This window comes from Lacerta agilis, chromosome 13 (genome assembly GCF_009819535.1).
Source record: "Lacerta agilis isolate rLacAgi1 chromosome 13, rLacAgi1.pri, whole genome shotgun sequence".
NCBI lineage: Eukaryota > Metazoa > Chordata > Lepidosauria > Squamata > Lacertidae > Lacerta > Lacerta agilis.
In genome coordinates, this window is record NC_046324.1 from 2,557,667 (window position 1) to 2,579,618 (window position 21,952).

Sequence of the window (21,952 nt, forward strand, 5' to 3'; positions counted from 1 at the left end):
AACAAAGACACTTGTAAATGCATGTGTATCCAGGGGTTACAAAAGCCCAGCTTTTGATTTCAGGAAGAAGCTTTTATAAGGTGAAGGCGATGAGTTTATCATGCCACCCAACAGTAATTGTACTTTGTAAGCCTGAACACAAGTCTAATGTCGAAATATCAGCCACTGAAACAATTTTTCAAATGCTTCATTCTTGGTAGTTGTATGCTGTATTTTAATTGCCTGGGGTTGCTGTAAACTGCTCAATTGTGCCCATCCTTCTCTCCTGCGTTTCTATATTCAGTGGAAAACCAAAGAGATACCTTTTTTACTCTTTACTTCCCACATTATAACAGTCATGAACTCATTGTATTATATCACACCACCTGAGTGTTGGGGCAGTCATATGCAGAGGCGTAGCAAGGTAAATTGGTACCCGGGGGCAAAAAATTTTTGTCGCCCCTCCCCCCCCCCCGAGGCATAGGAAGGTCAGGTGGTATCTGGTGTGGAAAATTTCTTGTCACCCGGTACAGAAAATTTCTTGTCACCCCCCCACTGATTTCTCCCCCCCTGCAAAAATGGTTTTACATTATTTCATATTTTCTTACAAAGGAATAATAACAAGTAATAATAAAAAAAAGCTTTTATTTATATCCCGCCCTCCCCGGCCGAAGTCGGGCTCAGGGTGGCTAACATCAGATACATAACATTGGTATAAAATCAAACAATAATTAAATTACCTCCTAAAAACATCTCAAAATCAAATTAAAGTCTAATTAGATGGCTTTCCACAGGGTTAGGGTTGGAAACAGTAAGTGCTCCACTGAACTGAAAATTCAGCCTTCACGACATAGGAAAACAGACAAGTAAACAGCTATTTTGGTGGAGAGTCAAGATATTAACTGATATCCATGAAATTTCATATATAGCTATATAATCCCTAGTATAGTAAGAGAAGACCTTTGGAGCAGGCATTTTAAAAAAAGTTTTTTTTATGAACCGCCCTAGTAGGGCAGTAATTGTTCCTTGATAATTTGTCACCCCCTCCATTATGCAACATGGGGTGGCCCGCCCCTTATGCCCCCCCCCCTGCTATGCTCCTGGTCATATGGGAAAAAGTGGTCCCTGAGATATCCAATGCTCAGATCATTTAAAATGTTAAAAATCTGAACCAACACATTGAATTTGAACTGGAACCTACTGGGAGCCAGTGGTTTGGAATGGCTGGCACACTGGAGGGCCAATGAACTTTTCTCTTGAAGAATTCCAGTAATTTCCCAACATCTATGGCAAGAGTGGGGAGCATTTTTTGGCCCAAGGGCTGCATTCCCTCATGGGGAAAGACTTCTGGAGGGCCACGTGCAAGTGATGGCAGGGTCAGAACCACCAGCTGGTAGGACAGTGAACATGACTTTAACCTTTGTAGAGTAGGTTACATTCCAATAATAAAATCATGAAAATGTCAGGTTCATACACACTTGACTGTCCTTTATATTAACAGCTCCATGACTCATTGCAGCTAGTTATAAAGCACTGGAGGAGAGTGTGAAGTCGGTCCAATGTCGTCTGGGGAGGCAGTGCGGCCTAGAGACTGTCCTGAAGGCCTGGAGGGCGACATTTGGTCTCTAAGCCTGAGATTCCCTCTTTCTGATCTGTAGGCCTGTTCTCTCAAAGAAAAGCTGGCTATGCCTTGTCTGTATCATTCTGCACTGCAAATGAGAGCTTGCAATTGGGTATTTCTCCACATCAAAAATAAAATAAAACCCTGTACAGAAAACCAGTTGTCAGGAAGAAAGATTTGTAGCCTACCCTTTCACTGATAAAGCATTTTTCTGTGTGCAATAATTATTTATTCCCTGCAAATGGAATGTTCAATCACATGTGCCATGCCTACAATCTGCAGTGGAATAATCCAGAAACAGGTTTGCCAACTAACTCCTTTGCATTTGTGAGAACTGGCATCAACAGCTTAATTTCAAGTCTGAAAGGAATCTTCTTTGGTATGGAGCTGTTGAGCAGCAGCTCTGGTGTGCTTTTGTCTTCCCCTGCAGCGTTCTGGTTGGCTCCCAGTCATCTGTATTGTTTCGCTAAACAATATGTAGCCTGTAGGCACTTCTGGCTTGGTGTACCCTGCTCATCCCTGCTCTGCTTTTTGGTACAACTGCTGATCTGGAGGCAAAGCAACCAGTGACAAGTTTGGGCAGTCTGAAAGCAATTAACAGATTGCTCAGACGATGGAGCCAGGCCAAAGTCTGAGGCTTTATAGGGCCCAAGGCTCCTGTGTGTCACCTGCTGAGGGATGGAATCATAGAATCATAGAATAGTAAAGTTGGAAGGGAACACAAGGTTCATCTAGTCCACTCCCCTGCAGGATGCATCAGCCCATTTCTGATCCATGACATTCTCACGTGTTTGTGTTCATAGGTTTGTTCCATTTTTGCATTAATTCATGAAGGTTTTTTTTTAATTAAAAAATCAGAATTCAGTGTTAACTGTTAACTATTTAGATATGTATTTTAATTGTCAGGGCTGTGGGCAGAGATATGCTAGCAATGTGCTCAGATTCACATGTGTCTACCAGGCTGTTTTGAACAAAGCACCCTTTCTCCTTCATTTCGCATCACCAGAGTCCCCCCTGGTGAGCTTTAACTGTGCATGACATGGGCTGTGCACACTGTCGTATGTGTGAGGTTCCCATACTGATAGTGGTGTGTTGTGACAGAGTCATGGGTTCCACCATAATCTGTCATAGTGCTATGGGCAGGCTAGTCTTCCATGCGGAGTAGCTGTTGATTCTCTTCCTCCCCAAACACCAGGTCAACAGGAGGGAAGTTCTTTGTGCCAGATGTGGGGCTGCTGAAAAGTTGTGCCATCAATAGCAGCGTGGCCAGGGAGAAGGTCCACCCATGACTCAGCCCTGGTTTTAGCCATCACCGGTTACGTGTGTGTGTGTGTGTGCTTGGGCAAATATTTCATGGTGTGTCCACAAAATCTTTCCACAAAATCTTCAGTGAGTAGATCTTGTACAGGATCATGTTCTGAATTCTTCACAATTCTTCACAAAGACATGGAATGACAGGTTTACAGGTTTTTGGAACAATCACCCCCCAAAACAACAACAACAACAACAACAACAACAACAACAACAACAACAACAACAACACTGCATTATACAACAGAGGGACACCACTTGGTCAGGGCTAGATCCTTGGCTGCCAATATATTGGATTGTTTATGAGCCTTAATTTCTCCCAAAGATATATACCTCCCCTGCTTTCTCAGAACCTTACTTAAACCGATCTTCTCCAAGCCTTAAAGCTTGCTGTGTGTCTAGGTTCATCGCATTGATAGTCAGCAGAAAGACTAAAAATATAACCAGACTGGAAACTATATAACCGTCAGCTCTGGGCAGTCCCCCAAGTTTTGAAAATGAGGAATTTTTTTTACAGTTTTAGAGTGTGTGGGGGGTGGGGGTGGGGGGTGGATCAGCTTTGCTGTGTCTTGGAATTTCCAAGGAAGCAACCCCACTTGGTTAACCCAGGTCAAATAGGTTGAGGTCATTTATCTGGCTCAGGAAAATTAAACTTCAGGAGTTACCCAATATGGAAACATCAAATATTCTTTTGGAAATAAACTGATGTCAAGATGACTTTACTTCATGAATATTTTGTAGTGAAGAGGGAGCCAGAAGAACGAGAGAAAATGAATAATTCAGAGAGGGGAGAGAGGTTTAGTTTTTTTCACGGAAAATGCAGAAGGTCTCTTCCAAGCCATCTTTCCAACATCAAGGTGGCACAGATTTTTTTTTTTTAAAGCATTGCCAAGACTGTGGTTAAAACTGAGTTCAGGCCATGATGACACATAAGCTGGCATTTGTATGTGTTGGAGACTCTTTGAGCTTTTACAACTCTAAAGAGTTGAGGGGGAAAATAAATGAAATCTGTAAAGGGAATAAATAACTTGCAGGGCTTAAAATAGCTCTGCTTCCGGCTTGTTGAAAGAGGGGTGAGCTCTGGTTTTCTTTTGCGCATTCTGGTAAGAAAGCACCTTTGATACACTCCAAAGCAGGGGCACCATAATGCCTCAGCTGTCTCATGGATGGTTCCAAGTTTGGCTTGTTGGTCAGTTTGAAGTGCTTATATAAAACAGTGGAAGTGGAAATGCTTTCCCAGACCACGCCAAGAGTTATTTAAGGATGCTTTCTTTAAAAATACTTGCTTTTTTACTCAGACCACAGTTCCACCCAAATAAACCCTATGTGATTGGTCTGTCTTTGAAAAGCTCCTCCCTTTTGCCTTCTGGAGAAACAGTATTCTAGCTGTTCTTTTAGTGGACAACAGAATAAACCAAGCCCGGTTGATAAATGCTTTTGGCGGTGCTCTGATTCACGTGGTGTGGGAGCCGTGTCTCTGCTCTGCCCACTTGTGAGGTGTGCAATGCTTTGACTTTCCTCCTCAAATAAGGAGAGACTCTACTAATAAGCCAATTGTTCAGATGGATCCACAAGTGGAGTGCCTGATACCAAAGATGTGGGGCTTATAACTGACTCCCCTGGAAATGTTTTCATTTACACCACCTTGTTTGCAAGGATAACTGCAAGTTGTTGCGGCTGAGGCCTGCTTCTCTCACATGCACTCCCAACTCTGACCAGTTACTGGCACTGGAGGGTGCGACGCGGCTGGCCAGCTTGCGCTCCTGCACTCCGCCGGGCAGCCAGAGGGCGCGGCACGGCCGGCTCCCGCTCCTGCACTCCACTGGGTAACCGGAGGGCGCAGCGCAGCCAGGCAGCTCACGCTCCGCCGGGCAGCCGGAGGTTGCGGTGTGGCTGGCCAGCTAGCACTCTGCCGGGCAGCCGGATGGCGCGGTGCGGCCGGCTCACGCTCCCGTGCTCTGCCAGGCAGCCGGAAGGTGTGCCATGGCTGGCCAGCTCCCTTGCTCCGCCGGGCAGCCGGCGGGTGCTGCCGGCGGGCGCTGCCAGCGGGGCTGGAGGGCGGAGGAGCCCTCCAGGCCATTGCGTCCTGGCACGCCGCGCCACCAGCCCCAATGGACGAGGCGGCCCTGGTCCTAGTGAACATACGCCAAACCTCAGGAGCATTTGGCTGAGGACCTAAGGAACTGGAAAGGGTTATACTAGCGAAGGTATTCTCAAAGGTAGCTGGTCCCAAGTTGCTTAGGGCTTTATTTGCCAATAGATAACAAGATACAACAGAAGGGGAAGGTCTCTGTCCACCCATCCGAATCCCCAGCCATTTCTCTGCTCTCTTCACAGTAGGGTTGATACTGATCGTAGAGAGGATCAAGCATTTGTGAAACATCTGCAGTGCCTGGCAATCAACAGGGAATGCTGCCATGCAGTGCTTGCCAATGTTAACGTTCCTGTTCCAGCTTCAAAAAATCTTTCTTTCTTTCTGAGAAGGCATAATAATAACAAAACAAAACAACAATAACAATTTATTATTATAAATTCCTGATACAAGCCTGCCTTCAGATGTCTTATAAAAGTCATATGGTTATTTGTGTGTTCAGACCTTTTAACCTTACCACAAATAAATTCAGACAAGACTCAAATTTTGGTTTGGTTTTTGGCAGAATTTAGGCCACAACTTTATTGATTACAGCAAGTGATTGGTTGCATAGGCTCTGGTTCGACTAGCTTCCTGCACCGTGGCAGGTAGCGCTGACCCAGGGTTCCAGCATAGGTCACCTGGATAAGCGGAAAGCTGGGGACATGCTCTATCCTCCACCACCCAAATGTCCCCCCAGACTCCGGCATGGCCACAATCCCCTCTCAGGGGTTGACCAAACCAACGAGTCCCAGGATTCCTTTAACGGAATACCCTTCACATAGGGATGGCGAGAAAGTTCTCCCATCCCTATCACCTGAACCAGAGCCTATCCACAACCTTACAAGTTGTGACTGTTTGCTACGCGGCAAGTGAAACCCAAATGGCAACAGCCAATCAGCCAAGTGGGGAAAATTCCTGCCGTGCCCCTGTCCCAACGACAGATGACACACGACGGCATAGCAAGCTCAAGCACACAAGCCCTAAAAGTAGGGAGAGGTGGGCGGGTATTCAGATGCACTGACCAAAAGAGGAAGCTCAGGGTCACGTGCATGGGCATAAATAGGTCCCTCGATCCGTTTAGCTTGCGTCCCATTGGTCAGATTGAACCCTGCACTGAGGGAGCTACTGATTGGGTGCTGTGGCTGTCAATCAAACCCACCCACAACACAGGGTTTGGTTGCCAGGTCTCACCGCAATATGTGCCCTCTTTAAGGGAGGACCCGATTTATCTGATGGAAGTGTGTTTCACAGGGCGGGTGTCACTACCGAGAAGGCTTGGTGCAATTTCCTTTGCAACAAACTGCTTTGAAGGCACTGTAGTGCCTCCTAAGAGTCCCCAGGAACCCGATATAAATACAACGTGTTGGTATGAGTTTGTTCTTTATGCTTTGTTTGTTCTTCTGGGCAGAAGTGAAGCTGCCACATGATGTATGCAAGATTGTAATTTTAACACATTTTTAAAAATAGTTTTTATTATGCAGGTTTTGTTTTAATTAGATGCATGCCTTCAAGGATATGCACTGAACTGAAATGAATTTAATGATGAATAATTAGCAAAAGAATACACACAGAGAGAGAGAGGGAGAGAGAGAGAGAGAGTGCATAACCGATAAGATCTAAATTGTAAGCAGGCCCATCTTGCTGCTCTGCTTCCAGTATTTGTTGTCCTTATGACAAGAGACTTAAGTTACACCATATAATATAAAACAATACAATACATAAAAGTATAAAATCAGCTGGCACCTCAAAGCAACTCATGTGATGTCAGGTAGAAAACACTATTTATTATTTGTTTTATTTTATAAAATGTATCTCTTGACTGCAAGAACCCCCTCCCAAAGTGGACTACTACAGCTCCCTCCTGCTACAGTAACCCACTAGGAATGCCCTGCAGGTAGGGGATCATGTGAGTGAGCCGGCCCTCCCTCCCAAGTGTGAGTGACTCCTGTTTCTATTATAATTTGTATGTGTGACAGGGACGAGAAAGCAGCATCCCTTTCCCTCAATTATCTGGGGAATACGTGAAAGCCTTTAGGAAATAAATCCTCTCTCAATGTGTTCAGCCAGATCCTCAGCTTCTGCCAAAACTGATATGGTGCTGGCACAGAAATGTGGCTTGCAACACCTTTACGGTGTTGCCTTGGCCACAGACACCATTCTCTGGTATCCCTGCTGTAATCCAAAGCTGTTTAATAACACGACAAGGAGTAAGAAGCGCAGTTTGAGCAGGGAGGGAATGCTTCCTAGGTTAGCTAAAGGTCTGCCATTCCTCTCTTTGGTTGCCTTCAAAATACAGTATTGGAGAGAAAGCAATTTTTTACCCGCCCTCTCAGAGTACTGGACAACAAACATGGTTTTGCAGTTGACAGGGGCAACTATTTTGCTGAAAAAGGGGGGAAAAGAGCCTGTAGAATTCAGGTTGCTGCAAGAAGACTTTGCCACATTGCTACTTCCCTAATAAATATGAGGCAACGAGTTCCTATAATCTCCATTTCTCTTGATTGCTTTATTTCCTGCCAGGAACAGAAGGGCACTTTGTACAATCTCACCTGCTCAAAAAACCGCATCCCCACCCCTCCACCCCAGTTGAGAGTTTCCATTCAGGGTGTTGGTGCAGAGCAAAGTCTCATCATAATTAATACCCTACGGCATGTTTGTTTCTGTGGTGTTTGTGCAAAGCTTTAGGTTTAGGCTAACTTTATAGGCTGTTTTCCACAAGACACCAAAGAATCTTGTACCAATTCTTAAGTGCATGATAATATCACACCAAGCATGTTCAGTTCCTGTTTCTGGGCTCTTGAAAATGCTACATCTGGCAATCAGAGTGCCTAGCAGATGCCATGGTTTGAGTGCCCGCAGGACTTGGTGGGGCAGCTAGGGGGGGGGTCACAGGGGCATGGCCTAGGAGACCTCACAGGGCATGGCCAAGTTGTCTCAGTTCTTCCTCCATCCTCCTCCTTAGTAAAAAAGCAATGGGCACTTAACCTTTCACTTTCCTCAGTACTTCGCACAGAAGTGCCTTTCCTTGCTTGAAAAGGGGGTCACCGCTGCACAATTTCTAATGCGGGTTCATGCTGCAATAACTGTACATTATTCAGGAGTAAGCCCTACTGAGTTCCAAAATGGGGATTGCTCCCTCATATGTATGTGCAGGATTGAAGCCTGAACTGGTTGGTCTTAAAGGTGTCACACAGGACTGTTAAAAACAGACCCTATAAATTTTAGACCTATTGGAAAATACAGGTCTCCTCCACTTTATTCATTTCTACATCTTTTGTCCAGAATGTGGGATAAAGTGGGGGGAGGGGGCGACGACCTGGGAGGCCAAGGTCAAAATCAGCCACGAAGCTCAGTGTGTGACTTTGTGCCGCTCATGGTCTCTCAGCTGCTGCACAGGGTTGTTGATGGAGTGGCTATAAATGTAATACTGATAATATAGAAAAACATATAGCAAATCTATAAAAAAACCAACAGTATGAATATGAATTGAAAGCTGTTGCAAAGCAATGATAATGGTTAAGGGAATTCCCCACCCCAGATTATCATTCCAGCTTTAGAAATCACATCCTCCTTGGCAGCACCATTTACTAATCGTGGTTGCTATGAAAACACAATCAACCTGATACTTGCTTGGTGCAGCTGACAACATGATCCGAAGCCCCCGCCAGCTTTTGTTCTGGCTGAGAGAGAAAACCAAGCACTCCCTTTACACTCTCTCACACTTTAGCTTGAGCTAGTGGAAAAGTTCAGGTGTGTCCATCGCCAGGCTACATGTGCGCTGCACACAGGGGGGAAACAAAATGCAGGACGTTTTGCATTCTGCTCAGGGTCACAGAGAAATCAGTTCTCCTAACCCTGGCAGAAGGGAGCAGTGATTTGACAGAATGGAAAAGCCTCACGTAACCACCTGAAATGAACTTTGGAAGCCTTTCGCTGAAGGCAATTTGACCTGAACCTTTCAAAGGGGCAAGGAGGGCGCATTCTTATGTTTGCATTTTACCAACAAATCAGAGGTAGCTCTGTCAGTCAATCAGAAAAACCAAATTTATAGCAATACAGAGTCATCTTCCCAATTCCCCTGCATTCTTTTGCCTACTATCCAGAAGCCTTCTGGGAACCTTAAATGTTTGCTCACTACTTTGTGATTCTGCAGTTGGCCTTAATTAAATCTACTGCACTTCATCTGAAGTTGGATCACTGCCCAATCTTGTCTGGGAAAGGCTAATGTGACATGCCCAGAGATCTTCATCATATGGAACAGAGTATGATTTTGCAGAAGATCTAGTAATGGCCCCTCAGCCACAGGGGGAAAGGGATGAGACATTGCTGCTGGTGTGAGTGCTGGAAGGAAGACTGCTCCCTGCTGCAAGGCCCATTTCCACCTGGCCTAGGGGGCGGGGCCCAGACTCACCTTGAACAGCTAAAAGAGGCTCCTGGGAGGCCAAAGGGACATTGCTGGAACAACTCTTGGGTTGGGGAAACTGGCTAAAATGTTTAAGTGGTTCTAATTATGGTTCCTCTGTTTTGTTTTTGTTGGGTTGGTGTTGGTTAAATGTTAAGTTAGGGTTGGCGGTTATTTTAATTTGAGTAAACAATAACTGTAAACTGTTGTTATTGTTATTATTGTTAGTGTCTTCTATTGGTTGATTGGTTTGCTTGTATAAGATATTTTGTTTTTTAATGTTTGATGTTTTGTTGTGCTTTTATATATGTTGTAAGCTGCCCGGAGTGGCTGGGGAAACCAAGCCAGATGGGTGGGGTATAAATTTAAAAATTATTATGATTGGTCCTAGCAGTACTTCTGCTCCCTTGGAAGAAACAGGTGATTCAAACAAGAAGGTCAAGTAAGAGTAGCCAAGCTGGTCTTACTAATATTTATTTATTTTTATCTATTCATCTTATGGGTAGGAGAAGACACTGGCAACTTGATGGGTATTCTTCTTTCCTACATTTAGTATTATTAAAGCTTGTTGTACATTCAGCTTCTGTGGTCTGATTTGATTAAAACTGTAGAGTGCTAGTTGAATTAGGGAAAACATGCCTGGTATAATTCAAGGGGCAAGTGGGACTGACAACCTCATCACGCCTCCTCATTCATCTCCCTGTCAAAACCCGATGCAGGAACTGCATGAATTACTTCTTCTCCTGTGCAAAAAGCAGCTCAACAGGAACAGGCAATCTGGCTAAGAAAGAAGAGAGCTAAACAATGGATGTTGAGGGAAAGCCACTGCTGGATGTGATATCATGAGTGGCCGGGAAGCAAGGAGACAGGAACAATATCCAGTGAAATTAACAAAAAGCAGGGTTATGGTTTTCATGGAACCCATAATGTATTTCTTTTAAAAATATCCCCTCAATCACCTGCGAGACCCTGATATGGGATGTAAAATGAGGTGGGGGTTTTGGGTCTTTTTTTAAACTTTATTACTAAACTTTGGAATTAATATCTTGGGATCTCATGGTAAAGATATCTAGAATCTAGATTGCAAATTGTGTTCCAGAAAGTTTGGATCGTGAAGCTGTAATGCTTTAGAATGCGGTTCCTGATGAGCTACCTTCTCCCCTATGTACCTGCCCACTAACTAAGATCACCTACAGAGACCTTCTCTTTCTGTACCCAGACTTGAGAACTTCCCACCCAGGGAGGTTTGTTGCCATTTTGCCACTGTGTTGAAGCCCGCTTGTTAAGCCAGCTCAGAGGCTGAATTTAATTCCTTGCTTATTGCAGTTATACGCAGCCTTTCTGGTTTTTTAATATGGTTTTTCACTATAATGTTTTATGATACTTCTTACTGCAGTTGCTTTTAAAGTGTTTTGCAGCTTTTTAAAGTGCCGTTTGTTTTTTATTTTTGTAAGCTGCCTTGAAATACAGGACAAATGGCAGGGTCTAAAATCTTTTTTTTTGTATGGGCTCCCTAAAGCAATAGACTAAATAGCACCATAATGTGCATACAGTTGGATGAGCAAAATGGAGAAGTGTTGAGTAGAAACTTCTACTGGGAGCACGCAGGTGGGGGCTGTTGGGTATTTGGGTGCAATTCAGCTGACTCAGAGGGGTTTGCACTGGTGCAGACAGAGCAAGAGACCTCCAGCTTCCCAGACTATCCCTATACATTTATCACCACGCTGACCCCCCTCTCTCTCCTCCCCCCTCTTTAATGTTTATTTAGACTGGTAAGTATAAGGTTCCATCCTCTTTACAACTTCCTGCTCCTCCTCCCACACTTTCTCTGGACCTTGAGGTGAGAGTTAATCTTGGATCTTTCTTTTGAGAGCAAAGGGGGAAGTGTGGATTCTTTGCTCCTCCAACTAGATAGTTAGCTAGGACTACAGAATGCTTCCCTATTGAGAATGTTGTTCAGGGGTAGGCAACCTAAGGCCCCGGGGCCAGATGCGGCCCAATCGCCTTCTCAATCTGGCCTGCAGCGGACAGCCCGGGAATCAGTGTGTTTTTACATGAGTAGAATGTGGCCTTTTATTTAAAATGCATCTCTGGGTTATTTGTGGGGCATAGGAATTCATTCATCCCCCCCCCCCCAATATAGTCCGGCCCCCCACAAGGTCTGAGGGACGGTGGACCGGCCCACGGCTGAAAACATAACCTTTCTTACTTTATACCAAGACTCAGTCTGAATACCTTCCAACTAAAGGTGTTTTCCAAGCAAGGATTCATTTAACTAAACTGACTTCTGCTGCTGCATATAGCAGGGCATGGCAGCATTCCTATGCAGAAAACCCACAAACTCTCTCAGGGATCCAGTGCCTCACCTTTGCATTCCTCTATCCATTTCAGTTTGTCAGGAACCCACTTTCATTATTTTAGCCCCCAGTTTATTGTTATTTTATTCATTTCATTTCTGGATTGAAGCGCTTTCCATTTTCTTGAGCATTTAATAAAATATGATTGTCTTGCTGCTGCTGCTATGATGCTGGGAAATGTCTACTTCTGAGTAAATATGAATAGGACGAGGCTGCAGCTTTTATTTTCTTATGGTTTTAAAATGCTGTAAGCTGCTTCCCTCCAGAGTCTTTCAGGGTAGAAACATTTTAATAAAATAAATACGGCTATTTCATAGTCTCTCTTTCACTCTCTCAACAGGTGAGAGGCCTTTTGAATGCCGTTGGGAAGATTGCAACAAAAAGTTTGCCCGTTCTGATGAGCTGGCACGGCATTTCCGCACTCACACTGGAGAGAAAAAGTTTGGCTGCCCTCTCTGCGAGAAGCGATTCATGCGCAGTGACCACTTGACGAAGCACGCCCGCCGGCACAGCAATTTCCACCCCAGCATGCTCAAGAGGAGGAGCGGCAGCAGCTCCCGGACAGGATCCGTCAGTGACTATAGCCGTTCAGACGCATCTAGTCCCACCATCAGTCCTTCAAGCTCCCCATAGACCTGCCTGCACTGGATGCCAGCACTTTGCTCTTATCATTTTATAGATAACATTTTTGGAGTTTTATTTGCGTTGCACATTTTGCTTGTTCCCCCCCCCATTCCTTTTCTTGGGGGGGGGGCATCATTTCCCCAGCAGATTATCTCTGGCACAATGGAACTAACATGGATGAGTCTCTTCTCCATCTTCCTGCCAGCAATTTTTCTTCCTGGTCAAGATTTTCAGTTATTTTGTCTGCCAGCCTTCACTCTTCAGAGCCTTAAGAAGATGCTCCTGTTAATTGTTTTTAAATATATCTATATGTGTGTATATTTTTTAAAAAATACCTTTGCTCAGGTGTCAAAAGCAAATTTTATATATAAAAAAAAGAGGTTACAAAAGAGGAATGCCTAACTGAACTGGATTGACTTTCCACCACTCCACAACCTCCTCTCAACTTTCTCAGGGATAAGTATTTATGTAACACAGTAAGTACAATGAAGACACACACTCTCCACAGCCTCAGCTGGCAAACAGATCTGTACTCAAAATGAGGGGTGCCGAGTTCTTCCACTCACTGAGGAGGAAACCAACGCTGGACTTCACACTCAAATGGTTTGGTTTCACATTTGCTATAAATACATTTGGGGAATCAGGGCCATATATGGCATGCCTCTGGATGACTTCATTAATTCACTCTCCCCGCCCCCGTCCCCTCAATGTCATTTCATACCGAGATGATTTTACCACATCAACTTCCTTCTGTATAAACCTTGTCTATAAAGTTCGACATAGTCCTACTTACCCCATGGGGGCGGGGGGGCGGGCTGAGGGAATTTTTTTTAAACTAACGAACTCGATGCCTTTATCATTCCCACCAACCCCGAAATATAGGGAAATGTATTCACACTGGGGAACAATGCATTGAAGTTCAAAATGGCAAGTTTGTGGTTTTTAGGCATTACGGATTTGTTTTCCAGGGTTCTCCTGTAAAATACCCTACGGAATAAGTGAGGCTTCTGCAGAAGAACTTCTCAGAGGCTTGCGAGCCCCACACTGTCCCTGAGCTTGTCTGTGCCGCTTGCTCACCTGCCATGTGGCTACCAAACATAGGTGCCTGGACTGTATCCACTTGAACTATTTTGTCTTATGCGGGGGTGGGGGGAGCAACATTGGGAAACTGTTTATACTGTAAAGTTTCATCAAAGCTTTATCAAGGTACTTGTTATAAAGACTCTTGGTTTGACATTGCTTCAAAGCAGAGTGCTTCCATAGAACACTGTCCTGTAGCTATTTGGTCAGTAAGTAACAAGTTGAAATTAGTACAGTAGTACTAATCAGGAAATGGTCTCTTATTAGGAAAGGGTAAAAAGAGAGAGCAGAACTTGCATCTAGAAAGTGTTACAAACATGGTGTTTTAGCTCAACTGTTGTTGTTGTTCAGTCGTTCAGTCGTGTCCGACTCTTCGTGACCCCATGGACCAGAGTAGCTCAACAGAACTCCGTATTTCTCCCGCACTCGCTTCCCATGGGTGTATGGTTTGACTGGACATAGATAAGAGAACCCCTCTCCCAGCCAGCCAGTCCAGGGTTCCCAGATGGACGTCCCAATCTCTTGACCAGTGTTTTTCAACCTTTTTTGGGCAAAGGCACACTTGTTTCATGAAAAAAATCACGAGGCACACCACCATTAGAAAATGTTAAAAAAAATTAACTCTGTGCCTATATTGACTATATATAAAGTAATTCTCTTGAATAGGAATCAAATAAACACAATTTTTCCCACGGCACACCAGGCAACATCTCGCGGCACACTAGTGTGCCGCGGAACAGTGGTTGAAAAACACTGCTCTTGACTACCACAGTGGAGATCAACCTGCCATCTGACTTGCCCAATATCTGTAAGAAAATCTCTCTCGTTCACAGTTGGAGAGGCCAACTGGCCACATCCTGAAGTGCCTGGGTAGGAGATTTGTGGCCATTTCAAAAATAGGCACCTCACCCCAGCAAGAGAGATTTGTGTGCATTACTGGTGTGGAGGCACATCTTGCTAAAACTGGCTTGGTGCACATATCTATCCTGGGTCACCCATTGTTAAACACTTACAGTTGGGTCAGGTTCTAGGTTTATAAATGCAAACTTTTTTAAACCAGCAATTGGTCTATGCATTGCAAAGTGCATAGACCTCATTACTATCAGCTTGGTTGGTTCTGAAGCTGTATATTAAACATTCAGGGTTTTTTCTTTGTAATTTTCCATTATTATTATTATTATTATTATTATTATTATTATTATTATTTCTGTAAATGATGAATGCAGTTGATTGTAGCACACCAAAACAAACTCCACAACCCCAAACTGCTGTTTACAATAAGTATATCTACATTCCAAATGTGTCCTGCTTTCCAATAATTCCATTTTGCCACCTCTTTAACAACCCCCCCCAAAAAAAACCCCAACATCGTTTCTAGGTACATACAAAGATTGCTCTAAGTACAATGTCCTCTCTCTAATGAATAGTCACCTACAAAAAAAACACAGGTCAAAATTTAGATATTTCTGTATTTTATGGCACTAGTTTCAAAGTTCACATTTTCATTAACATTTCCAACTTCATTCAGCTATAAACAGTGCTACACAAGGCTTTGGGTGTGTGGATTTATAACTACAGGCAGGAACAACGGATCAATTTGGCTACTATTAGGTGCAAAATCTTGCTTCTTTTGTATACTGAGTTACCATACCTCTATAGCTTTGCAGGGACTGGCCAAGTTAAGCTACTCAGATATAGGAAATTCACATTTCAGATCATTTTCGTCATTAAGACTGGGGGTAGGTATTGGGAAATATCCAGCACAACTAAGAAGGAACATAAATTACCTACAGTATAAAAGGCACATGACTATGAATATAGCTAGCCGGCAACGATTGGTTTTTTTAAAAAAGGTAGGAGAAATATTTATTTTCATAGTTGGTAGGCTATGAAGGACTGTAAAATCTAATCTAACCATATCACCTGTTAATAAAAACCACTTAAAAGAGCATTACTATTGCTCACAGAGAACCACATCTCTCTTTCCTTTGACAAGCAGTGTGAAATTGCAATAATAAATGGTACTATGCACTAGTAAATTTCCTTTGAATCATGGCCAACGCAGAAGTAAGCTGAGCTGATGCTTAGAGTGGCAATATTTTTAAGGGTGCAGAATGAAGCTGCATGTGATCTATGGAAGATGCAATGCTTGATCCAAGAGTTATACCAAAGAGTTAATGCTGGTGCAGGTGAACTGGTCGTGGAGTATTGCCTGCCTCGCATCAGTTATTTGAGTAGGAGTGCTTACGCTAGGTGACACAATTGGATCCATCTAATCAAATATGACTCTCCTTGGTCTTTTCCAACTCTGATAACCTGAGATACCAGGGACTGAACCTGGCATCCTTTGCACATGCAAAGTGTGTATTCCTCCACTGAGCTTTGCAGCTTCTTCATGAGAATTGCTTAGATAAGTAGAAAAATACAGGCAACTCTCTTAAACCTACTTAACTGTCTCACTAATCTCAATGTAACCTACAAGTACATATGGGTCAGGACTGTCGCCTAGATATGTACACAAAAGGGAAAGTGTTGCATATCTATTTGGGATAATTTCTAATTTGGGATTTGGAGGATTCATGCAGATTGCTTCTAACATGCTTCTGAGATACTTAAAAAAACTATTTCCGTTCTTTACAGTTTCATAAATAATAGCAAACGTACACCAAAACACTCAGGGTTTCTCTGGTGACAGAGAGGACACAAAACCTCATTTCAGCCTTGCTGGCAACTGTTTGGCTCGTCGTGTAACTTGCATCTAGTTTGGCCATAACAGCAAGACATGAGGGCAGATGCAGTTTCCTCATTCATGTATGTTTGTGTTTTCCTTTTTCTCAAAATAATGGATTGTATGTAAAGTTATCTGTAAAGTTATCAAGACCTCCTGAGCAACCCCCCGAAGCATGAATATTCCCAGACTTTTCAGCTCCATGCTCAATAGCACATTTTGCAAAAAGAAAAGAAAACTTGCTGTGTTTTGGTGTCATGTGCAGATGCATAACTGACCCAAGAGATGAATGAATCCATTTCTGCACTCGGGAGAGTGTATTGTCAGGTTACCCTTTTGCCCTTGTGGAAGGAGGAACAGGTATATTCTGTTCATTTTACAACAGCAACCTCATGGCAGTAGGTGTTGGCACAGTCATAGAGTGATCTGCAGTATTGTAGCAATATAGAGATGCTTCCACAGAGCATCTAAGTGTATATGTGCTTGGAACAGATAAATTCAGATAAATATCAGGAAGTAGTAGAGACTCTATGGCAGGGGTGGGGAACCATCTTCCATCTTAGATATTACAGAACTACAACTCCCATCAGCCCCAGCAGGCAGGGCTGATGGTCAGGGTGATGGGTGTTGTGGTTCAGCAACATCTAGAGGTCCAAAGGTTCCCTATGGACTGTGCTAAAAAATGAACATCTTTCCCAACATCAGGGTCTTTTCTAGGGAGTCTTCTTTTCTCATGAGGTGGCCAAAGTATTGGAGCCTCAGCTTCAGGATCTGTCTTTCCAGTGAGCACTCAGGGCTGATTTCCTTAAGAATGGATAGGTTTGATCTTCTTGCAGTCCATGGGACTCTCAAGAGTCTCCTCCAGCACCATAATTCAAAAGCATCAATTCTTCGGCGATCAGCCTTCTTGATGGTCCAGCTCTCACTTCCGTACATTACTACTGGGAAAACCATAGCTTTAACTATACGGACCTTTGTCAGCAAGGTGATGTCTTTGCTTTTTAAGATGCTGTCCAGGTTTGTCATTGCTTTTCTCCCAAGAAGCAGGCGGTCTCTTAATTTCGTGACTGCTGTCACCATCGGCAGTGATCATGGAACCCAAGAAAGTAAAATCTCTAGCCTGCCTTTAAATTTCCCCACAAAAGGCATTCCATAGCCCTATGTGTTAGGGTTAAAATCTCAAGCTAATCTACCGGTAGTTTTGTGTGAGAAGGGAAGATTTGTTAAGATTACTGGAGTCTTAATGGATCATGCCCAATACCTAGTATCTAGTCCATTGTTCTGTTCTCACAGGGACCACCCAGATACCTACAGGTATAGGAAGCCTATAAAGAGGACATGAGCACTGGGGTTGTTTTTTCCATGGGAGAACTGATCAAACAGTCACCCACCCCAAACCTGCAATCTGAAGGGGCTGAAATGGTAGAGTTTTAATGAAGCCAGCTGTTGGCTGCTACCATGAAGAACAGAATATGGACATGGATTCTGATGCCCAGTTGTATCAGCAGGGCCATTTTTTTGATGGTTCTGATAGCTTTATGAAGCATAGTGAGTTCTTGGGTAGTCAGCCTCAATTTGTACTGAGCCATGATGGGCCATGACCCTCGTACGCATTCCAGAGCGTTCAGGGGAATAATTGCCCTGCAAAAACACACTGCAAAGAACCAAGTGCATTTCTCAAAACAAAAGCACATTGTACCTCCTCTTCCATCACAACCCACTTGTTTTGCATAGTGACTAGAGCAACTCTAAGCAAGAGGGCTCTATGCTACAGGGGGGCCCAATCCCCCCCATCTAGTTTTTGCTTCGTCATTTGTTATTTGGTAGCTGTTTACAATGGTGTCCTGGTAATAGTGTATGGTAATGTATATTTATAAGTGAACACACACCTGTGCCTGGTGGCTTTCTGTATTGTACACACATTTTAGCGTAAAACATCATGCCTTCATCTCACAATAACTTTGAGCCCTGCAGCCTTCTGCTGGATCTTAAAAGCCTTAAACACTTGGTGTGCTTTGTAATATAGGCTAAGTGCAGTGCTTTTTTCTGTGGGTATGCAGGGGTACACATACCCCTAAACATTTTGTGAATCTTTGTACTTTTGTCCATTTACTGTATTTATTTTTCCTGATTTGAACTATAAAATGGTGATTTTCTGGAGTCAAAATGAGAGTACCCCTAAACATTTTTTTAAAAGAAAAAAAGCACTGGCTAAGTGTCATGTGTAGAATCAGGTTCCACAACATGGACACACAAAGGTTCTCACCCACTTTAGGCAATTAGCATTCACACCTAGCTTAATCCAAGCAATAATGATCAGAGCTCTAGTCATGTGTGTTAAGCATGATTCTTGAAAAAACGTTTTATGTATCCAAGCATAAGGAAAACAAACTTTGCGTATGACTATAAAGCTTGTCTTCTCATAATCATCTATTTTCCAAATTTAAACAGGCAACTGCACACGCACACTGATTTCCTGATGTGCTATTGCTCCCAAGTAGAACTTGAACAATGCAAAAATAAAAATGGGAGTAATCCACTGGGGATTTCCTTGCAGGTTACTATCAGAGGCCAGGATGCACTATCACCCAAACCAAGTCTTTAAGCTCTTCCTGCAAAGCGAGGGCAGTACAGGTAGTTTGCCATTTTTGTTTTGTTTATTTGTCTGAAGCATGGGGGTGTTCAGACATGCACTCCCACTCCCACTTATGGCCCGAAAGTGGTGCAGTCCAGGAAATAAGTTTAACCCTTGATTTGGGGGATGGTATCATCTAGTCCCTATTGAATTAAAACAAAGGATCTGCTCTCTTGTGTAGCTCTCAGTGACTTGACTTTGGATATATAGGAGGCCTTGCTGGGGCCGTGCACCCTTCTGTTTACCAGGCTGCCTGGCAGAGAGCTGTCTGAAAGCTCCTATATGTTGGGGATAGGAATATGTTTATTTCTCCCCAGTGAATCCAAATACAGTATATGTAGTAATGCTTTTCCCCCCACAACTGAGTGGAAATATCTTCATAACAACTCTGGGCATTTATTTCATTACAATGAATGATGTGCCTGGCCAAATTTCTGGGCACATATTGCTTTGAATATTGGAGAAGTGGAACATTCATCTGTGGCTTGGGGCTGGTCTACATATTACTCTAAACACACCAAAGTGCCTATAGGTTATAACCTTTGTCCCATTATGATCACAACACATCGCATCATCAAGAAGGATATTCTCTTCCACATCATCAGGGGTGCATCACTAACAGCACAGCACTGCGGTTGATGCATTCAGATCAACACCAGTGCCTTCCACAGCACTGATAGGCCCCATGTGAACAGGAAGTAGGATGTAGTTACTGGTGCAACATGCCATTCATCTAGGGATGGACACTTGGCTCTCATTCCTAGGCTTGCCTTTCCATTGCCTCCTCAGTATTTGCAACCATCCCTTCCACTGCCCTTTGGTACCACCCGCCACTGTCAAAATGAGGAAGTGGGGACCTGCGGAAATGTTGCCGTGTATCCCCAACTCCTGACAGGGGTGTTCTGTCCAGGGCTCTTCCTGACCTGGAACAGGAGCCTTGCCATGAGATGATGTTTCAGGAGAAGCATCACCCTTCAGAAACCTCCCCTTACTAAAAGGCTCAAGTGTGGAGCAAGCAGCAACACAGAGGTGCTTCCGCATGGTAAATGCAATGTGTAGACCACCCCCAGGTGCTATGTCTGTTGAAGCTGCAACTGTGTATACTGCTTTTAGTTACTTGTACCATATATAGTGAAATAGATATTATCTTTGTGTGATTACAGGAATGAAAGTATGTGAATATCACATGTTTACATACACATCTTCACTTTGAGGGTGGAAAATGGCAGCACTTGCCATCACTTCACTCTCATCCGTTTTCCTAGCAGCACCTCAAAGCTTTCATGGGTCACGTTTTTGGACTTTTTTAATGAATCACTACATTGAAGTATTGCAGTTGTACAGTCATATGTTGATCTCTACTTGCTCTACTGTAATATTTTTTAAAATGTTATTTTGTACTGCATAGATTTATATATTGTGACAATGTTCCTAATCAACAAACAGAAAAGACAGACAACTAACAAATGTCAAATGTCAACTTGTATGCATGATTAGTGATGTTTGCATTTCTAAATAAAATTAATGATTAAGACAGAGGCATTATTCCATTTACTCCAACATAACATAGAGATTGTATCTGTACCGTAACTGTTCCCTCTTCCGAAAAACCCCAGGGAACTGAAGCTTGGGAGATGGGGGATGGGGGGTGGGGGCGGGGGCGGGGCGGGTTACGGATCCACCAGACTCTCCCGGACACATTCGGTTGAGAGCAATGGGGACTCTACTCACATCCCTTCCCTTCAATGGGACCTGCATAGGAGAACTTCCAGATGGATTATGCTGAAACACTAAATCTGGCATTCTTTTCACTGAACATATTAGCATATTTGAACCTTTAGACTACAAACATTTACATTTAAATGTACCTACCAGGAAGTAAATTCCCTTGCGTTCAGTGGGACCTACTGCTTAGAGATAAAAGCAACAATGAAAAGCAAAACCATCTTTTTGAAAGTTGCTTCTCGGGAAACGTATTGGCACAGGCTTTCTCAACTGTCACTGCCCAGATACAATAATGTTCGAGGTTTCCACACCCAAACGCCCACACATGTATACACGGTTGTCAGGTAGTTTAATGGGAGTGTCTGCCTTTCCCTTGACTCAACACTTTATCATTAACTCTGCAGAGACTTGGCCTGCATCCATCTATGCAGGCGATAATGAATGTGGGGTTGACAATGTAGTGTTCCGTAAGGTTAACTGTGCCTCTGGTTTGCAAGGAAACAACCCTGGAGTGTGTCCACCTACAGATCACTGGAGACTAATTAAAGCTACAATAACACAACCCCACAGGAAAGAATAATGGCGCAGCGGAACAGAGACTGAAGCACAATGGAAAAATCAGTGTACACTGTGCAAAAGGGTTGCATTGTTTCCCAGCTTTTCACAAAAGGAATCCACCCACTGAATTTTGTTTTTGAACAGCACTTAAGTGTACTAAACACCACCAGACACTATCTATGCTACAAACATTTACATCAGATTTATCCCTGTTTAACCACTCTGGTTTCCTTTGAAGAATCCTGGGGATTAAGTGGTTAAGTGAGAAGTCTAAGCATTGTTTGTTAGAGCATACTATAGTTCCCTCATGGAACCATAGTTCCCAGGATGCCCTGGGGAAAGGATATGAATGCTAATCCCATTTAGTCTTGTAGTGCAGCAGATACTCACTTAAAAAAAGAAAGAAATGCACCCCCTGCCTTCAGTAGTAATTGGCAGTAGCCCAACAACTCACTCGCTTACTTATTTTATTGGATTTACATTTCTATTTGTTTAAACCTATTTATAACATCATATCATACTCAATATGTCCAGAGTAACCATTTTATATTGGTAACTGTTTGATTCCAGTACAGAATAAATGGTGCTTTCGCCTATTGAAATGCTTAAATCATTTGAGCTCTTCTCTCCTGTGTTTATAACTGATGGTTTTATTAATCAGCATAATGACTCATACCTTCCTTAGCCACTGATCAACTGTAGGATCAATATCGCTTCTCTAAGGCTTGATTACCATTGCTATCAACGTGAGGTACCAAGACATTCATATTTATTGTGCCGTGTATTTCACATACCCAA

At 43.4% G+C, this 21,952-nt stretch overlaps 1 protein-coding gene across 1 annotated transcript in view; it reads left to right on the top strand.

The window, feature by feature from the left end:
- The window catches only part of KLF13 (Kruppel like factor 13), a 33,758-nt gene extending 21,228 nt beyond the window's left edge, over positions 1-12,530 (top strand). The window contains exon 2 of the mRNA XM_033167752.1: positions 12,145-12,530. Coding sequence (XP_033023643.1) covers positions 12,145-12,437 — 293 coding nt within the window. The 3' untranslated portion in view covers positions 12,438-12,530. The remainder of the gene's footprint in view (positions 1-12,144) is intronic.
- The last annotated feature ends 9,422 nt before the right edge of the window (positions 12,531-21,952 follow it).